At 44.5% G+C, this 19,485-nt stretch overlaps 2 protein-coding genes across 2 annotated transcripts in view; one reads left to right on the forward strand and one right to left on the reverse strand.

Annotated features, from left to right (window-relative positions):
• Positions 1 to 19,485, forward strand: part of LOC310837988 (E3 ubiquitin-protein ligase TRIM11-like) — a 1,016,249-nt gene that overhangs the window by 558,576 nt on the left and 438,188 nt on the right. The gene's annotated exons all lie outside the window — the stretch shown is intronic.
• Positions 9,725 to 19,285, reverse strand: LOC310835793 (natural cytotoxicity triggering receptor 3-like; the record flags this gene model as incomplete). Its single annotated transcript, XM_083720764.1, has 5 exons — positions 9,725 to 9,875; positions 12,711 to 12,754; positions 15,118 to 15,240; positions 17,630 to 17,980; positions 19,246 to 19,285. 5 exons carry the CDS (start codon positions 19,283 to 19,285, stop codon positions 9,762 to 9,764), a joined length of 672 nt encoding a protein of 223 aa, XP_083576890.1. The 3' UTR covers positions 9,725 to 9,761.

Raw genomic sequence — 19,485 nt, forward strand, 5'->3', positions numbered from 1 at the left:
ATACTGACAGCCTGGAAATGAGCCTAGAGAAAGAGAAAGTGTGTTTGCTAAATATCACCTCCAGTCCTGATTTGTGCTTTGTATCATGGCTTTTATATGCCTGTTCTCTTTGTCCATGGAGTTTTCTTGGCAGGGATATTGGAGTGGCTTGCCGGTTCCTGCTCCAGGTGGATCACGTTTAGTCAAAACTCTCCACTATGACCTGTTCGTCTTGGGTGGCCCTGCACGGCGTAGCTCATAGATTCTCTGGGTTATTCAAGCCCTTCGCCATGACAAGGCAGTGGTCCATGAAGGATCATTCTGAAGGAAATCAGCCCTGCGTGCCCACTGGAAGGACAGATCCTGAAGCTGAGGCTCCAATACTTTGGCCACCTCATGAGAAGAGAAGACTCCCTGGAAAAGACCCTGATGTTGGGAAAGATGGAGGGCACAAGGAGAAGGTGATGACAGAGGATGAGATGGTTGGACAGTGTTCTCAAAGCTACCAGCATGAGTTTGACCAAACCGCGGGAGGCAGTGGAAGACAGGAGGGCCTGGCGTGCTCTGGTCCATGGGGTCACGAAGAGTCGGGCACGACTAAACAATCATGGCTTCTAATGAGGATGTCCCAATAGAGGTACCAATCTTACTAGTCTCTAATGACTCGCCCTTGAATCACATCAGCTTTCTTCATAAAAATCCTCCAATCACCCATATACTAACCACAAAAGTCCATTAGAAAAACAAAAGGATTCGTCGTGTTTTAATTCTGTTTCTAAACTTCATTTGTTACTTCCATGATATGTCAAACACAGGGATGGCAAAGCCTCAGTGAAGTATGGCTTTATTTGATATTCATAACATTTGTGTTGTATTCTTTCTGTATCAGGTTGGTTTTTGTTGTAGCATCTAATGTATTGTCTAGTCCCTTAAGAACACCACCCAGAGTGGCTGGCGCAACCCAGTCAGATGGGTAGGATACAAATATAATGATGATGATGTACTTTCTTTTGTGAGGTAATGGTTCTGAGCCCTGGTGGGGGCTTTTTGGTACTTTTTTTCTCTCTTTTTTATTTATTTTATATTAATTCAGGGGGTTTTTAATGACTTAAAATCACAAACTGCCACATTCTGCATTAATATTCTCCCCAGACATAAGAACGGATTAAGTCCTTTATTCTTAGCAAGAATATTTTTGGCACAAAAATGGAAGCAAGAAAATTACCGATGAAAGAAGAATGGCAAATGAAATTAATGAACTATGCAGAATTAGATAAATTAACAGGAAGGATGCCAAACCTGCGGGACCAGAGATTCTTAGAAGACTGGAGTAAATATTTGAACTATCTGAAAAGCAATTGTAATAAACAGATTACGCTAGTAGGACTGCAAGAAGTTCTGTATGCAGGACTATGTGACATATTGCAAGGAAGACTATGAAGAGAATTATTAGTTAATGATAATTAAAAGTTACAGAGAAATTAAGAAATGCAGAACAAGTGATAAAGAACGGAAAATCTTCAGAGGTTGTTGACAGAAGTCTAAAATATTGTACAGTGGTACCTCAGGTTACATACGCTTCAGGTTACATACGCTTCAGGTTACACACTCCGCTAACCCAGAAATAGTGCTTCAGGTTAAGAACTCTGCTTCAGGATGAGAACAGAAATCGGGCTCCGGCGGCACGACAGCAGCAGGAGGCCCCATTAGCTAAAGTAGTGCTTCAGGTTAAGAACAGTTTCAAGTTAAGTACGGACCTCCAGAATGAATTAAGTACTTAACCTGAGGTACCACTGTATGAGATAAGAAGTTATGTTAAAGGACCTTTGGAAATGATATGTTTTAAAAAAAACTAATAAAAATGTATATTTTTTAAAAATTCCTTTATTCTTTGCGGCTGCTGTCTCCACCTTATATTCCACCAAAGCAAGAGTCTCAGGTGGTTCAGGAGAGGCAGGCGGCATTTTGTAAGAATTAGAAATCGCACCCGAACACTCTTCAGTGGAACAGTTTTATCTTGATCTGATCTCTGATTCTTCTGCAGCATGCAAGGCCACAAGAAGAGACTCTGAGACCACATTGCATCACAGCAGAGGGGCGGGAACTCTTGGGCTGTCAATTTTCACGCGTGTGGGAAAGAGAGAGAGCAAAGGTGTGCAATGTCCGTAACCCTGAGCGCTATACTAGAAAAGTCGTGGGGGGGACACATTGCTGGTTTTGCACAGTTTGAGCATGAAAAAGAAGTGTGAGGTTGATAGCATGCAATGGCAAGAGCACGAGAATTTCCACTCTGGGCAAGACCAACGACCCATCAGATCCTGTAAAGTTGCCACTGCGAATGCTGTTAATTGTTACAGCCAACCCAGTACCCTCCAGATGTTTTAGACTACAGGTCCCTTTGGCTGATGGGAGTTGTAGTCCAAAACATCTGGGGGCACCAGCCTTTCTCAACCTGTGGGTCCCCAGATGTTGTTGAACTACAACTCCCATCACCCCTAGCTAGCAAGGCCGGAGCTCAGGGATGATGGGAGTTGTAGTCCAACAACATCTGAGGACCCACAGGTTGAGAGGTGCCTAGAGGTGCAAGGGCTGGAACTAGAGATCTTCTGTAAGCAAAGCAAATGCTCTTCCACCAGGGATAATAATAATAATAATAATAATAATAATAATAATAATAATAATAATATATTTATACCCCGCCCTTCCCAGTTAAAAAACCCGGGCTCAGGGCGGATAACAACAAATTTAAAACACTTTAAAACACTTAATTATAAAAGCAGCATAAAATACAGTATAAAAACATGAATAACAATATAATTCAAAAATCAATTAGAAAATCCCCAGGGCTAGCTGGCTGAACTGGTCCTACTTGGGCCAGCGAGGAGGCCAGGGGAGAATTAGCTGTGGGGTCTCAGAGCGGGTGATCTTCATAAAAGGGGAGGGGGAGGGAAGGGAAGGGAAATAAAAGATCAGGCTGAATTCAAATTAAAGGCCAGACGGAATAGCTCTGTTTTACAGGCCCGACAGAAGGAGGTTAAATCCACCAGGTGGGAGCCATCACTGAAAAGGCCCTGGCCCCGGTGGAGGATAATCTGACTTCCTTAGGGCCCGGGACCTCTAAACTATGGTTATTCATGGACCTAATGGTCCTCTGCGGGGCATACCAGGAGAGGGTGCCATTACCGAGAAGGCCCTCTGCCTGGTTCTCTGTGGTTTCACTTCTCACAGTGAGGGAACCGCCAGAAGGCCCTCAGAGCTGGACCTCAGTGTCTGGGCTGAACGATGGAGATGCTCCTTCTGGGACCATTGGTCCGTCTAGTTCAGTACCTTCTGCACTGACTGGCAGCCACTCCCCAGGCTTTCAGGCATAAAGTCCTTCCCAGTCCTACCTGGAGATACCAAAGATTGAACCTGGGACCTTCTGTATACGGAGGCAACTACTCTACCACTGGGGATTTCAACAGATTATGCTCAGGCCTTAACTGACTGCAGCATTCTGTCTTGGGTGCTCTTGCCCAGTGAGCTGCATGTTTGGTATAATAAATCCCACCAGATGTCAAGGAAATAAACAACTGTTTGACTTTTAGAAGACATCTGAAAGCAGCCCTGTTTAGGGAAGTTTTTAATGTTTGATGTTTTATCGTGTTTTTAATATTCTGTTGGGAGCTGCCCAGAGTTGTTGTTGTTCCAGATCCAGAGCACACAACTGAATGGTTGATATCACGAGGAAAGAAAATGTCACTGAAATATAAATGCAAGGTTTTAATTCATGGGATGAACTGGAAAAAAACTGGACACTTCTTTATGTTATATCAGACCATTGATCCATATAGCTCAGTCTGAATTAATTGGCAGCAGTTCTACATAGATTTTAGACAGGATGTCTCCCATCCCTACTTGAAGATGCTGTGAAGTGAACCCAGAATCTTCATAGGCTCTACCACTAGGGATGAACGAATCTGTCCATTTTCGTTCCCTCAGTTTGTCTTCATTCAATCATACTTTCAGTTCTCCACATTTCTGCAGCATTTTTATTATTATTTTACTTTAATCCTCGTGAAAATCCACCAGCGTTTTAGCACTGATTTCCTCCCGGCCAATATTTTTGCAATTGATTTCCCTGAAATGGAATGAATTCTGCATTTTTATTTGTTCCATGGTCTTTTATCCTCACAACGACCCTGTGAAGCAGACCGTAGTGAAATCCGAGCAAAGCAACAAAAGGAACGGCATGAGCACATTCGAGACTAACAAATTTATTCTGGTGTAAGCTTTTGGGGGCTAAAGTCCATCAAATAAATCATTCTTCGCAATCCACGAAAGCTTATGGAACACATTTGCTACATAGCCTCTGAAGCGTCACTTGACTATAGTTTCATTTCTGCTATAAGTCAGGGATAGTTGGCGGCCCCCTTGATTGAAAGGACACCAGCATAATTTCCTCAACGCCACACAAGCAGCCAATGACAGAGAGGAGGGTCCTTAAATTAAGCACAACAGCGACAAATGATGGAGTCTGGGGCCCCTGTAAAGCAAATCCGCCATGACGATGAATTCTCAAAACCACATCTTTTTTGCCCTGGCTTCCTTCCTCTAGAGTCTAGAATAATGTTTAAAAAAGGCACTGCTTTTCCTTCCTCTTCAGTGTCCCAGGCAGGATATAATCAATAACTTTAAAAGAAACAAGGACATAGTCTTGTGAGGTTCAGTTTACAGAAGGAAGGAAGCCCTGAAAATTAAAAACCAGAGGCCAAATGTATCCCTTTATGAGGGTGTGGGTGTGTGTCAAATTCACCAGGAAAACCACAATAGAGTAAAATGGAAATGGTTTGCACTGAATTCAGTGCCAAAATGCCTCCTTGCCATGTCCTTATAATCCCAGTGGGGTACTTTGTAAATCCATTTGTGTGTGTTGTGGGGAGAAGTCATTTTTCTCATATGCAGCACTTTGTAAATCCAGGTTTGGTTGCTTGCTTGTGGTTGTTAAGATCCATGGCCCCTTCCTCAGGTTAATCCAGGCATCCACCACCATCTTGGTCCTCCAGAGCAGTAGAGTTTTTCATTTTTATTATTGTTACTGGAGTGGTTTCTTTGAGTAGAGTTTTCTGCCCCAACTGAAGCCTCTGACTCAGGGCATTCTGGGATAACATCTGGTGAATCAAAGTAGGCATTATCCAATCATCTTGATGTGATCTGAAGGAAAACCTACTGTCTGGGGATGAGTCACTAAGGCTTAGGAAGTTCTGGAAGTATGAATTGTGTGGGACACAGGATTCTTCCAGGTGGAGCTTTATTATGGAATCAGTGGGTCCAATTCTTTTCCTTCCACCGCCATGGTTGCCCCGAGGCATTCTGGGATTTGCAGTTTGCTGATGACTCTGGTCGTTCTCTGTAAAGGTCCTTAGCCACCCTCACAGGACAGAAGTTCTCGGGATGACATTTAAACTGCTTTGAATCTGCCACACAGACACACTCATAAATTAGTTCAAGATGGAGTTGACAAGACGCATCAATAACTTCCCCACTGAGCAACACACTCATTCGCAGATGGCACCAAACTGGGAGGGGTAGCTAATTCCTTAGAAGACAGAATCTGAATTCCAAATGACTTTAACAGATTGGAGAACGGGGTCCAAGCTAACAAAATGAAGTCCAGTAAGGTTGTGCCCTTAGGCAGGAAGAACCAGGTGCACAAATATAAGATGTGGGACACCTGGCTTACTAGCGGTACATGTGAAAAGGATCTAGGAGTCTTGGTGAACAACAAGCTCAACAGGTGTCAACAGGTGTCTCCCAGTGTCAACAGGGAGACGGCGTACAGCTTCTGGGTCATGCGGCCAGCATGACTAAGCCGCTTCTGGCGAACCAGAGCAGCGCACGGAAACGCCGTCTACCTTCCTGCCAGAGCGGTACCTATTTATCTACTTGCACTTTGATGTGCTTTCGAACTGCTAGGTTGGCAGGAGCAGGGACCGAGTAATGGGAGCTCACCCCGTCTCGGGGATTTGAACTGCCAAGTTTCTGATCGGCAAGTCCTAGGCTCTGTGGTTTAACCCACAGCGCCACCCGCGTCCCTAGGGAAGTAATAGTCCCACTCTATACTGCCTTGGTCAGACCACACCTGGAATACTGCGTCCAATTCTGGGGGCCACAATTTAAGAAGGATGTTAAGCTGGAACATGTGTAATGGAGGGCAACCAAAATGATCAAGGGTCTGGAAACTGAGCCTTATGAGGAATGGTTGAAGGAGCTGGGTGTATTTAGCCTGGAAAAGAGGAGACTGAGAGGAGATATGGCAGCCATCTTCAAATATCTGAAGGGCTGTCCCATGGAGGAAGGAGCATGCTTATTTCCTCCTGCTCTGGAGGGTAGGACTCGAACCCATGGCTTAAAAATGCAGGAAAGGGGATTCCGACTAAACATTCGGAAAAACTTTCTGGCAGCAAGAGCTGTTCAGCAGCGGAACGGACTCCCACGGGAGGTGGTGGACTCTCCTTCCTTGGAGGTTTCTAAACAGAGCTTGGAGGGCCATCTGTCATGGACCCTTTAGCTGAGGTTCCTACATTGCAGGGGGTTGGACTAGATGCCCCTTGGGATCCCTTCCAACTCTATGATTATGCAATTTAGTTTGCCCCAGTGTTATCTCTGGTCCATCAGCTTTCGCAGGCTTTTGAGGTCCATGATTAACCATAGTTTAGAGGTCATGGGCCCTAAGGAAGACAAACTATCCTCCACCAGGGCCTTTTCAGTGATGGCTCCGAGCTGGTGGAATGCTCTGTCGCATGAGACTAGGGCCCTTCAGGATTTAACCTCCTTCCGTTGGGCCTGTAAGACAGCTATTCCGCCTGGCCTTTAATTTGAATTCAGCCTGATCTTTTATTTCCCTTCTTTTCCCCCCCTTCCCCTTTTATGAAGATTACCCGCTCTGAGACCCCACAGTTAATTCTCCCCTGGCCTCCTCGCTGGCCCAAGTAGGACCAATTCAGCCAGCTAGCCCTGGGGATTTTCTAATTGATTTTTTATTTTTTATTTTTATTGTTATTCATGTTTTTATACTGTATTTTATGCTGCTTTTATAATTAAGTGTTTTAAAGTGTTTTAAATTTGTTGTTAGCCACCCTGAGCCCAGTTTTTGAACAGGGAAGGGCAGGGTATAAATAAACATTTATTATTATTATTATTATTATTATTATTATTATTATTATTACAAAACTCTGCAAGATCGGTGAACAAGAGGAGTTTATCCGACCTCCCACCCACAGGGCAACAACATCTCTAACATCTTGTACAACCTCAAAAACACTCTACACTGTCCCTTTATTCAGCCATAGCTGCATTTGCTTTCGGGCTCAGCCAAAATGTAGCTTTGTGACAGCCGGAAGACGCTGACACCTGCCGGTAAAATGTTAGAATTGCTGCCATATCTGTGCCACCATCTTTCACAGGGAGAGGGGTAGAATCGCTCATGAAAGATGGAAAATAGCACCCTCTGTTGCCTCTGAATGAAGTTTTTCCCCCTCCTCCTCCTCCTCCCTCTTCCCCCATAAGTCTCTCTCCTTGGTCTCCAACTGTCTAAAAAAGCAATTTTTTGCTCAAATAATTTTGATGTATGGAAGTGAGAGCTGGACCATAAAGAAGGCTGATCGCCAAAGAATCGATGCTTTTGAATTCTGGTGCTGGAGGAGACTCTTGAGAGTCCCATGGACTGCAAGAAGATCAAACCTCTCCATTCTGAAGGAAATCAGCCCTGAGTGTTCACTGGAAGGACAGATCCTGAAGCTGAGGCTCCAGCACTTTGGCCACCTCATGAGAAGAGAAGACTCCCTGGAAAAGACCCTGATGTTGGGAAAGATGGAGGGCCCAAGGTGAAGGGGACGACAGAGGACGAGATGGTTGGACAGTGTTCTCGAAGCTACGAACATGAGTTTGACCAAACTGCAGGAGGCAGTGGAAGACAGGAGTGCCTGGTGTGCTCTGGTCCATGGGGTCACGAAGAGTCGGACATGACTAAACGACTAAGCAACAACAATTTTGATGCCTGAGGTGGGGCAGACAACGCCACTGCCTGTCCAAGCCGAGGTCCACCAAGTACCCAAGTCCGAAATAATTTTGATACCCGAGGAAATATATTTCACAAGCACGTCTCTCTCTATCTCTGGCAGCGGGGGGGGGGGGGGGAAGGATGGGGCAGGCCAGAATAATGAGACATTAAATAGCTAACATTCTGCTGCCTTTTCATGACACAAAGAATCAGCTGCCTGAGGGGGCCACTTCACTTTGTCCAATGGTAGGGCTAGACCAGCATTAAAATATGTTAAATACGGGGGAGAAAGAATATACGACTATGTGACTGAAATAGTTATGGAAAAGTGCATGTTTCTGGAACAAAGGCAAATACAGTCCTACCTTGGATCTTAAACGCCTTGGCTCCCAAACAAATTGGCTCCCGAACGCCGCAAACCCGAAAGTGAGTGTTCCAGTTTCTGAACGATTTTCAGAGGCCAAACGTCCGGAGCGGCTTCCGTGGCTTCCGGTTGGTTACAGGACGCTCCTGCAGCCAATCAGAAGCCGCATTTTGGTTTCTGAACTTTTTGGAAGTCGAATGGACTTCCAGAACGGATTCTGTTTGACTTCCGAGGTACAACTGTATAGAATCCAGGAGAACATAATATGAATTGAAATACCAATCCAGAATGTCAAAGGATTAGCAAGCAAAATAAAAGCTTTAATAAGCATTTGTATATAGATATCTGTATAAGGCCGGAAGTGAAAGATTTTATATTATTGGGTCTTGAATTCTATACATCTCAACTGGTTATGTTTGCTGATACAGAAAAATATGCATGATCATCATCATTATTACCAAAACTGTGGTTGAATATGACTTGTTATTCTTAGCCAATAATTTACAGCACTGAAGCAAAAACTGGAAAAACAGTATTTAAACATTACATTTTTAAACAGTTCATTCCAAGGTAAACCTTTCTTGAAGTTGTGCTAAACATTTCTACATCCTTCCCATTTGTTTTTGCTTTAAGTCCCCCAAGTGGGGGGAAATGGCAGTTTTCCCATCCTTATTCCTCTCCTGGCTTTCAAGCTGCCACAAATCAAAATCCTGCTAGCAGAAATGTGCATAGAGCAGGGATTCCCAAACTGTGGCACACCAGTTTCATTCAGGTGGTCTACACCATGCCCATGTTAAATATTCATATTGATTCTTAATTGGGTGTTTTTTTTATTGCTTATTTTATTTCTTGCATTTTCCTGCATTACGTCTTGAATTCTATGGGATGCAAATCTAGCCCAACACATTGCAATTGCTACAAGAGACAGACAAATCATTAGGTGGTCCACCAAGAGAATTAACCATTCTCAAGCGGTCCGTGGAGGGGGCATGAAGTTGAGGAATTACTGTAGGTTAGAGGATGACGGCACTTACTCCAAGACTATACGGTGGTACCTTGGATTACGAACTTTATTCATTCCAGAGGTCCGTTCTTAGCCTGAAACCGTTCTTAACCTGAGGCGTGCTTTCGCTAATGGGGCCTCCTGCTGCTGCCACACGATTTCCATTCTCATCCTGGGGCAAAGTTCGCAACCCGAGGTACTACTTCCGGGTTAGCAAAGTTTCTAACCCAAAGTGTTTGTAACCCAAGGTACCACTGTACACATATCTTTAAAAAAAACACGTCTCTTTTTTATTTTTTATTTTATTCTTTTTCTCTTTTTTTCTTTCCTCTGTTACTTTCAAAAATGCAAAAAAAAAAGTTTTTTAAAAAAGACTATACACGTATGGAAGCATATGTGACCTTTTCGCTTTGACACTTGGATTTCCCCGCCTTCTTCACGACGAGCTCTGAATAATTCAGATCTGCCGATGACTCTGCCTTCTTATCCTATGGAAAGAGGTCAAGGAATCAGTGTCATCATTTGTGAGCTTGCCCAGGTGTTTCCTGAACACTGGTACAGCCACAACATCAGCCATTAGGCCTCTAGCTAGTTACCACTCCTTCAGATCAGCCTTACTACAATCACTGCAATTACAGTCAAACTTTGGTTGTCAAACGTAATCCGTTCCAGGATTCGACTTCCGAAACGTTTGACAACCGAGGATCAAAGGGTGGTTGACAAAGTCAATAGAGAAAAAAGAAGAAGAAACTACCTGGAAGCTGTTCAGCTTCTGAAAATTGTTTGAAAACCAGAGCAGCTACTTCTGGGTTTTTGGCATTCGGGAGCCAAAACGTTCCAAAGGGAGGAATTTGGCAGCTGAGGTTTCACTATACAGTGGTACCTCAGGTTAAGTACTTAATTCGTTCTAGAGGTCTGTACTTAACCTGAAACTGTTCTTAACCTGAAGCACCACTTTAGCTAATGGCGCCTCCTGCTGTTGCCGCGCTGCCAAAGAACAATTTCTGTTCTCATCCTGAGCAAAGTTCTTAACCTGAAGCACTATTTCTGGGTTAGCAGAGTCTGTAACCTGAAGCGTATGTAACCTGAAGCGTATTTAACACGAGGTACCACTGTATTGTTTTTTCCAGGGATGTGGGAGTAATAATGCACCTATCTAGGGGTGGCAGAGAAATTTGGTTCTCATTTCATTGCCAACATACCTAATTCCCGCTTCCTAAAACAATATGCAAAACCAAAAGATAGCTGTCCTTCTAAATTCGCTTTTCTCTGAATTTTGCAGGTCTCCAGCCCAAAGATAGCCTGGATGGGTCAGTTGGTTGTTGTTGTTTAGTCGTGTCCGACTCTTCGTGACCCCCTGGACCAGAGCATGCCAGGCACTCCTGTCTTCCACTGCCTCCCGCAGTTTGGTCAGACTCATGCTGGTAGCTTCGAGAACACTGTCCCACCATCTCGTCCTCTGCCGTCCCCTTCTCCCTGTGCCCTCCATCTTTCCCAACATCAGGGTCTTTTCCAGGGAGTCTTCTCTTCTCATGAGGTGGCCAAAGTATTGGAGCCTCAGCTTCAGGATCTGTCCTTCCAGTGAGCACTCAGGGCTGATTTCCTTCAGAATGGAGAGGTCTCATCTTCTTGTAGTCCACGGGACTCTCAAGAGTCTCCTCCAGCACCAGAATTCAAAAGCATCAATTCTTTGGCGATCAGCCTTCTTTACGGTCCAGTTCTCACTTCCATACATTACTACTGGGAAAACCATGGCTTTAACTATACGGACCTTTGTTGGCAAGGTGATGTCTCTGCTTTTTAAGATGCTGTCTAGGTTTGTCATTGCTTTTCTCCCAAGGAGCAAGCGTCTTTTAATTTTGTGACTGCTGTCACCATCTGCAGTGATCATGGAGCCCAAGAAAGTAAAATCTCTCACTGCCTCCATTTCTTACCCTTCTATTTGCCAGGAGGTGATGGGACCAGTGGCCATGATCTTCGTTTTTTTGATGTTGAGCTTCAGACCGTATTTTGCTCTCTCCTCAGTTGATTAGGTACTGATAATGCCAAGGTAGCAGGCTTGAATCGCGTATGAGGCAGTTGCATATTTGGGTTGGACTAGAGGATCCTCAGGGGTCCCTTCTGACTCTATGATACTATGTGTTGAACAATAAGCACATCTGGGCGAAGTGTGTCTTAAGCCAAGTGCCTTAGAGGAAGAGGTGTACAAAAATGCACTACACTGGGGAGACCGCTTGCAAAAAAATATGGATATACAGTGGTAAGGTAAAGGTAAAGGGACCCCTGACCATTAGGTCCAGTCGTGACCGACTCTGGGGTTGCGGCGCTCATCTCGCATTATTGGCCGAGGGAGCCCGTGTACAGCTTCCAGGACATGTGGCCAGCATGACTAAGCCGCTTCTGGCAAACCAGAGCAGCGCACAGAAACACCATTTACCTTCCCGCCGGAGCGGTACCTATTTATCTACTTGCACTTTGACGTGCTTTCGAACTGCTGGGTCAGCAGGAGCAGGGACTGAGCAACGGGAGCTCACCCCGTCGCCGGGATTTGAACCTTCTGATCGGCAAGTCCTAGGCTCTGTGGTTTATCCCACAGCGCCACCCACGTCCCTTACAGTGGTACCTCGGGTTAAGTACTTAATTCGTTCCGGAGGTTTGTTCTTAACCCAAAACTGTTCTTAACCTGAGGTACCACTTTAGCTAATGGGGCCTCCCGCTGCCGCCATACCGCTGGCGCACGATTTCTGTTCTCATCCTGAGGTAAAGTTCTTAACCCGAGGTACTATTTCTGGGTTAGCGGAGTCTGTAACCTGAAGTGTCTGTAACCCGAGGTACCACTGTAGTTGCTCAAGGGAGCCGTAGACTCAAAAAGGTTGAAAACCTCTGGGCTAGAGACTACATCAGTTCTGCCTCACCTCTCCAACCTCCTCCCAGTTTCCAAACTTGCCCATCTATGCTAGCTAACAGTGTTTCAAGCAGAAGCCAGTCTGCAGATCATAGGTGTCAACTTTCAGATTTGAAAATAAGGGATCAGCAGCCTCACCTGTCCCGGGGACAGTCTACGGGATATCCAACAATTCGGGATAGCAGCAGGAAGCAGCGGGAAACGGCGCTGGAATAAGGGAATTTCCCGCAAAAAAGGGGAAGGTTGACAGCTATGCTGCAGATATCGGGTATCAGACCTGAGACCTTTGCCATGCCACGAAGTATCTGCAACTGAGCCGCAGCCCTTCTGCATCGCCTCCCAACCATATCCAGCTTGGAGCCAGGTTTCTGAGCGCTACACTTGCAAGCCTGACTCTGTTTTTAAGCTCAGGGCTTACCTGACTCAGGCGTTTCGTCCCGGATCCTCTTGCTTGGCGGCGACCTGCAAATTCAGTTTCGTAAAATGTAGTGAGTGAGATGCAATCTGAACAAATTTTCCTCTAAATATAACCCATAGGAGGCCTATCTTTGGCCCCCGTCTCTTTGCTACGCTATAGCAGCTTTCACCAAGCTGGTGCCCTCCAGGTGTTTTGGACGACAACATCCATTGTTGGTGCTGACCTTTAAAGCCCTAAACGGCCTCGGTCCAGTATACCTGAAGGAGCGTCTCCACCCCCATTGTTGTGCCCAGACACTGAGGTCCAGTGCCAAGGACCTTCTGGCGGTTCCCTCGCTGCGAGAAGCCAAGTTACAAGTTGCCCTCCCACCAGATGTCAAAGAGAAAAACAACTACCAGACTTTTAGAAGACACCTGAAGGCAGCCCTGTTTAGGGAAGCATTTAATGTTTAATAGGTTATTGTATTTTAGTGTTTTGTTGGAAGCCGCCCAGAGTGGTAGGGGCGACCCAGCCAGATGGGTGGGGTATAAATAATAAATTATTATTATTATTATCAGCCACAGCCAACGCAGCACAGTTCTGGTGTAGTAAAGTGATGGAACAGGCAGTGGGACTATTTGGGTTCGGGATGGAGCCGTGCAGCTTGAACGCTCATCTCCTGGTCCACAATAAAGTCGCTGCCGCAATCTAAGCTCTGTTTTGTTCAGTTGTTGTCTTTCATTCCTTTGTGGGGGGAAGAATTTTTTTTTAAAAGAGATTTGCAGTGGGTGGAAAACATCAAGAAAATCCACAAGAGAGATGTGATTTTCAAGTGTACACCTATACTTAAAAAGGTAAAGGTAAAGGTACCCCTGCCTGTACGGGCCAGTCTTGACAGACTCTAAGGTTGTGCGCTCATCTCACTCTATAGTCCGGGAGCCAGCGCTGTCCACAGACACTTCCGGGTCACGTGGCCAGCGTGACAAGCTGCATCTGGCGAGCCAGAGCCGCACACGGAAACACCGTTTACCTTCCCGCTGGTAAGCGGTCCCTATTTATCTACTTGCACCCGGAGGTGCTTTCGAACTGCTAGGTTGGCAGGCGCTGGGACCGAATGACGGGAGCGCACTCCGCCGCGGGGATTCGAACCGCCGACCTGATGATTGGCAAGTCCTAGGCGCTGAGGTTTTACCCACAGCGCCACCCGCGTCCCTACACCTATACTTAGCATCCGCTAAAAGCTTCCTTCTTTAAGAAAGCTTTCCCAAATATGGAGAGTTCATATGTGGTTTTTAATATGTTTTTTTACGATATATATTTTAAACTGCTGGTATTGTTTATATTTTGGCTTTTTAAAGACTTAACTTGTTTTTAATTTAAATAAATAATGTTGGCGCGTATGTTATTTTATGCAAGCTGGTTAGGAAGGTTTACAATCAAGGGGTCTACAGACTCTGTTAAATAAATGAAAATAAGTGTGGATATTCACTCTCTCTTATCTCTCTGTCTCTCTGTCTCTCTCACTCTCTCTCTCTCTCACACACACACACAAAACATATCTATGCTTCTTTTCCTTGTAAGTGCAACAACCCTGGACAAACGTGTTGTTGTTTTTCTACAGCACCTCAATTAAAATATGGTAGGGTTGCCACAGGTGAAATGTAATTGTTTTGGGGGTCACCTTCAACCAGGGTGGATTTTATTTAAATCAAATTGATTTAAATCACGATTTAAATCACTAGTCAGTAAGACTTGATTTAAATCTTCTTTTTTACAGAAAGACTCATTTTTGCTGGTATAATCTTAATATTTACAACCAGATGAAGGTTTCATTTTCAGAATAATAAATTTCCAGAGTGGTTTTTGCAGTTACATTAAAAAAATAACCGATTTGCTTATACTATTATAAATACATAGACAGATAATTATGAAATTATTGTGAGGTTTAATATGTTAACTGCTTCTATGTGGACAACTTTTCTGCTGTACTTTATTGGAGGGAGAAAAATAATCGTTTCCTTAATAACAATTTATTTAACTAAAACAATAACATTATAGCATATGTATCCATGTTTCTTAACTTGGTGTGGTTAAATGGTTTTTTTTATTTAAAAAAAACTTAAGAGTTTTAGCACACATGAAAAACTTAAAACAAATCCTTATTTCCTGATGAATAGCCTTTGGACTACAAAGTAACTTCAAAAGAAAGCTAACTTTAGAAAGATTTTTCCTCCAAAAGCATTTTTTTTAAAAAAAAATCCAATTTAAATATTAAAAAATCTGATTTAAATTTTAAAAATCTGATTTAAATTTTTAAAAAATCAATTTTTTAAAAAAATCTTTGATTTTTATCCACCCTGCCTTCAACCCCCAGGTCGGTGAAATGCCCATCTCTGGTTTAGAGACAAGCTCCAGTCACCATTCTCACCTTGTCTGTTCCTACAGTAGAGCACTATCAGAGGAGAAACTACAAAAACTGCCAGGGCTGAGGTGAGGCCTGCCCAAAGCGCTACGGAATGTGTGCTATTTTCAACAGGTTTCTTAGGATCTCCTAGGAGAGAGAATAAATGGGGTATTACATCATCAAACTTCAGAATCAAGGTAACAAAATATTTTACGACACACCCACCCACCTATGTACACAGTGCCACAATACAGGAAGACATTGTGAGAAACTTTCAAATTAAATTCAACAGATCCTGCTGGATTGTTGTTGCGGTTTCTTTTCTTTTCTTTCTTTCTTTTTAACTTTAGATTTTCCTCCATGCCTTTTTATTTATTTATTTTTTAAATAATATTTATTGAAATTTTAGAAATTACAAAAAGAAAAAAGAAAGATTAGACATAACAATATAACAAAATACAAAAACAAAAACACTACATAAAACATTGAATCAACAAAGCAAAACAAAAAGAATTAAAAACACTTCCAATATTTCTAATCTTAACTTTCATGCACTTGTTTCATTGACTTCCTCACGCCTCCCTTTTTGTATTCCACTTCAATTAATTATTTCAGCAAGTCCTTTCCATCTTCATCTATTTTCTGTCTTATAATTAATTTTAACATATTCTGTCTAACATTCTGCCAAAGCCATCTAGCTTCATTCCACCTTTTTTTAAAGCTCCTTAACTTTACAGTATTTCTGTAAATAACCTTTAATTTTTTTCCAATCTTCTTCCACCGACTCTTCTCCCTGGTCTCGGATTCTGCCAGTCATTTCCGCCCCTCCATGCCTTTTTATGTACTAGCACAGAGAATCTCTTGCCTCATTGCCGCCAACAATTGTCCTTTGGCCTTGCATGGGGTTTTTCCCCTCTCAGACAGAACAACCAACAGTCTATTTCTCATGTAGCATATGTTATCACACCCTGAGAATGGTCTTTCCCCATAGCAGTTAGAATGTTTGGGAGCATTCAGTGACACCACTGCTGCCCATCCAATCAAGGGGAGAACCTCAAAGCAGCAGGCGGTCCTTAGAAACTGCAACTTACCCAGAATGCGGCAGCCAGACTGGTGACTGGGAGCGGCCGCCGAGACCACATAACCCCGGTCTTGAAGAACATTGGCTCCCAGTACGTTTCCAAGCACAAGTCAAAGTGTTGGTGCTGACCTTTAAAGCCCTAAATGGACTCGTCCCAGTATACCTGAAGGAGCGTCCCCACCCGCATCATTCAGCCGAGACATTGAGGGCTGCCTTCAGATGTCTTCTAAAAGTCTGGTAGTTGTTTTTCTCTTTGACACCTGGTGGGAGGGCGTTCCACAGGGCAGGCGCCACCACTGAGAAGGCCCTCTGCCTGGTTCCCTGTAACTTGGCTTCTCGCAGTGAGGGAACCGCCAGAAGGCCCTCGGCGCTGGACCTCAGTGTCCGGGAAGAACAATGGAGGTGGAGATGCTCCTTCAGGTATACTGGACCGAGGCCGTTTAGGGCTTTGAAGGTCAGCACCAACACTTTGAATTGTGCTCAGAAACATACTGGGAGTCAATGTAGGTCTTTCAAGACCAGTGTTATATGGTCTCAGTGGCCACTCCCAGTCACCAGTCTAGCTGCCGCATTCTGGATTAATTGCAGTTTCCGGGTCACCTTCAAAGGTAGCCCCACGTAGAGCGCATTGCAGTAGTCCAAGCGAGAGATAACTAGAGCATGCACCATATTTGGAGATGGCTCTCATATCTCCTCCTAGTCTCCTCTTACACAGGCTAAACATGCCCAGCTCCCTCACCCATTCCTCAAATATATCAATTCTTCACCCCCAACCTACTGTCCACACAGAAAATCCAGAAGTACTACACCCCAGCACTTTCTACACAAGCAGCTTCAAGTGAGAGGGAAGGCCTGTCACTGTAGATTACAGTACAGTGGTACCTCAGGTTAAGTACTTAATTTGTTCCGGAGGTCCGTTCTTAACCTGAAACTGTTCTTAACCTGAAGCACCACTTTAGCTAGTAGGGCCTCTTGCTGCCGCCGCGCTCCCGGAGCCCGATTTCTGTTCTTATCCTGAAGCAAAGTTCTTAACCTGAAGCACTATTTCTGGGTTAGTGGAGTCTGTAACCTGAAGCGTCTGTAACCCGAGGTACCACTGTAAACTGATAATGAGCTAGATGGACAATCTCAGTAGAAGGCAACTTCCTATGATAAAACCAGCAACATCTGAGTCTAGCCCACTGGTTTCCCAATGAACCCACCCCAGTTCCTTCCGTCCTTCTGACCAACTACAGTGGTACCTCGGGTTAAGAACTTAATTCGTTCTGGAGGTCCGTTCTTAACCTGAAACTGTTCTTGTTTTTGTTCTCATCCTGAGGTAAAGTTTTTGTTCTCATCCTGAGGTAAAGTTCTTAACCCGAGGTACTATTTCTGGGCTAGCAGAATCTGTAACCTGAAGCGTCTGTAACCTGAGGTACCACTGTACATTCCTTCCACAAAACCCAACCTCTTTACCTTTCGCAGCTTTAAGCACGCGAAGCTCAGTCCCGTTCCCCGACGTCTCCTGGAATCCAGGGATCTTCACCACGCATCGATACACCCCCGAGTCGTAATGTCTCAGATCCCGTATCTCTATGTCGGCTCTTCTCTCCAAGAGGAAGGCCTGCTCCGAGGTGGGACTCACCCTTCCCATGAATTCCCAGGTGGTCTTTCTGACCTCCACCCCTGGCTCCTTCACCCACCGGAAGCTCCCAACCTTGGGCTCTGAGGTGGAGTTGTAGGAACAGGTCAAGGTGACAGAACCGCCTTCCATGCCTTCTGCTGAGCTGGGCTGGGAGACCATGAGGAGTTCTTGAGCCTGGGAAGCTAGGAGAGTGGAAATGGGATGGGGGTGAGAGAGAAGGAAAGGCAGGAGTCCCAGTTGTTCATGGTCTTGACCAGTTCGCCCAGCCTATTCTCCTAGCATAGCTAAACTGTACAGTCTTAATGATCCCTGAATGAGGCACCTGTGTTCACACACAACTTATTTCCAACACGGTCAAGAGGAGGAAAAAAAAACTCATGTGGCTATAAATCCAGTTGCATTAGACCACAGCAGGAATGAGGGATAAATTCAATTCAACTCCTCCTCTGCGTTCCGGAGGTGCATCCTCCTCAGTTCTTGGAAGCCATATTTGGTGCTCTCAGAGTTAACGCTACTGCTCATCTGTCCAGCATGGTCCAGCAGATTCTGCACCTGCAGAAACAGCTATACAGTTGCACTTGTTTGTGTTGGGACACACAATTGTCACAATTCATCGCAATATCAATTACAGTGGTACCTCAGGTTAAGTACTTAATTCGTTCCGGAGGTCCGTACTTAACCTGAAACTGTTCTTAACCTGAAGCACCTCTTTTGCTAATGGGGCCTCCTGCTGCCGCCACACCGCCGGAGCACGATTTCTGTTCTCATCCTGAAGCAAAATTCTTAACCTGAAGCACTATTTCTGGGTTAGCAGAGTCTGTAACCTGAAGCCTCTTTAACCTGAAGCGTATGTAGCCCAAGGTACCACTGTAATGTATTGTTTCAAACATTTTGTGTATCATTGAAGTCTGGTGAACCGTTGAAGCCTGGTGGTTGAATCTGACAAAGTATTACCTGTGGAAGTACGTACCACAATAAATTTATGGGTCTTTAAACTGCCACAGGACACAACTTCATAAGCCCTGCTACAAGTGTTTAATGTGGCTAAACCAAAAAAAGTCTGGTTTGGATTTGAAATATGTTATTGGAATCATGTAAGTGATAATCTGAAGGCAAATCTGTTCAGGGAAGTTTTTAATGTCTGATGTTTTCTTGTATTTTTAATATTTTGTCGGGAGCTGCCTAGAGTGGCTGGGGAAACCCAGCCAGATGGGCGAGGTATAAATAAATATTATTATTATTATTATTATTATTATTATTATTATTATTAATTGTGGTTGCGTTTTTACAAGAAAATGCCCTCTTCTATACGGCTATTAACAGAACAAGAGCTCTGTCCTCCCTCTCTCTTGGGCACCCTAACACCAGGGGAGCCTTGGAGCAGTCAGCAGAGACCAGGAAAATGCACATGTCCAAGAAGAAGGAACATGAAATAGTCACTCCTTACCTGCCCAGAGGATGAAGCAGAAGACCTCCAAAGGCATCATCGACACGAAGCAGTTAGGAATCTGTTTGAACAGCAACAAGGGCCAGCACAAAACCGAGTGCGCATAGTGTGCACGCTTCCACCAGTAGCTTCCGGAGAAGGCGAGCGCACGGTGGAAAATGTGGTCTGGTGGCCGGAAAGAGGTGCTGCCCATCCACAGGAAAACACAGCTCACATTTTCCATTCCGGGAGCCACTGGAG

The sequence above is a fragment of the Podarcis gaigeae genome (genome assembly GCF_964106915.1).
Source record: "Podarcis gaigeae genome assembly, chromosome: 2".
Classification (NCBI taxonomy): Eukaryota; Metazoa; Chordata; class Lepidosauria; order Squamata; family Lacertidae; genus Podarcis; species Podarcis gaigeae.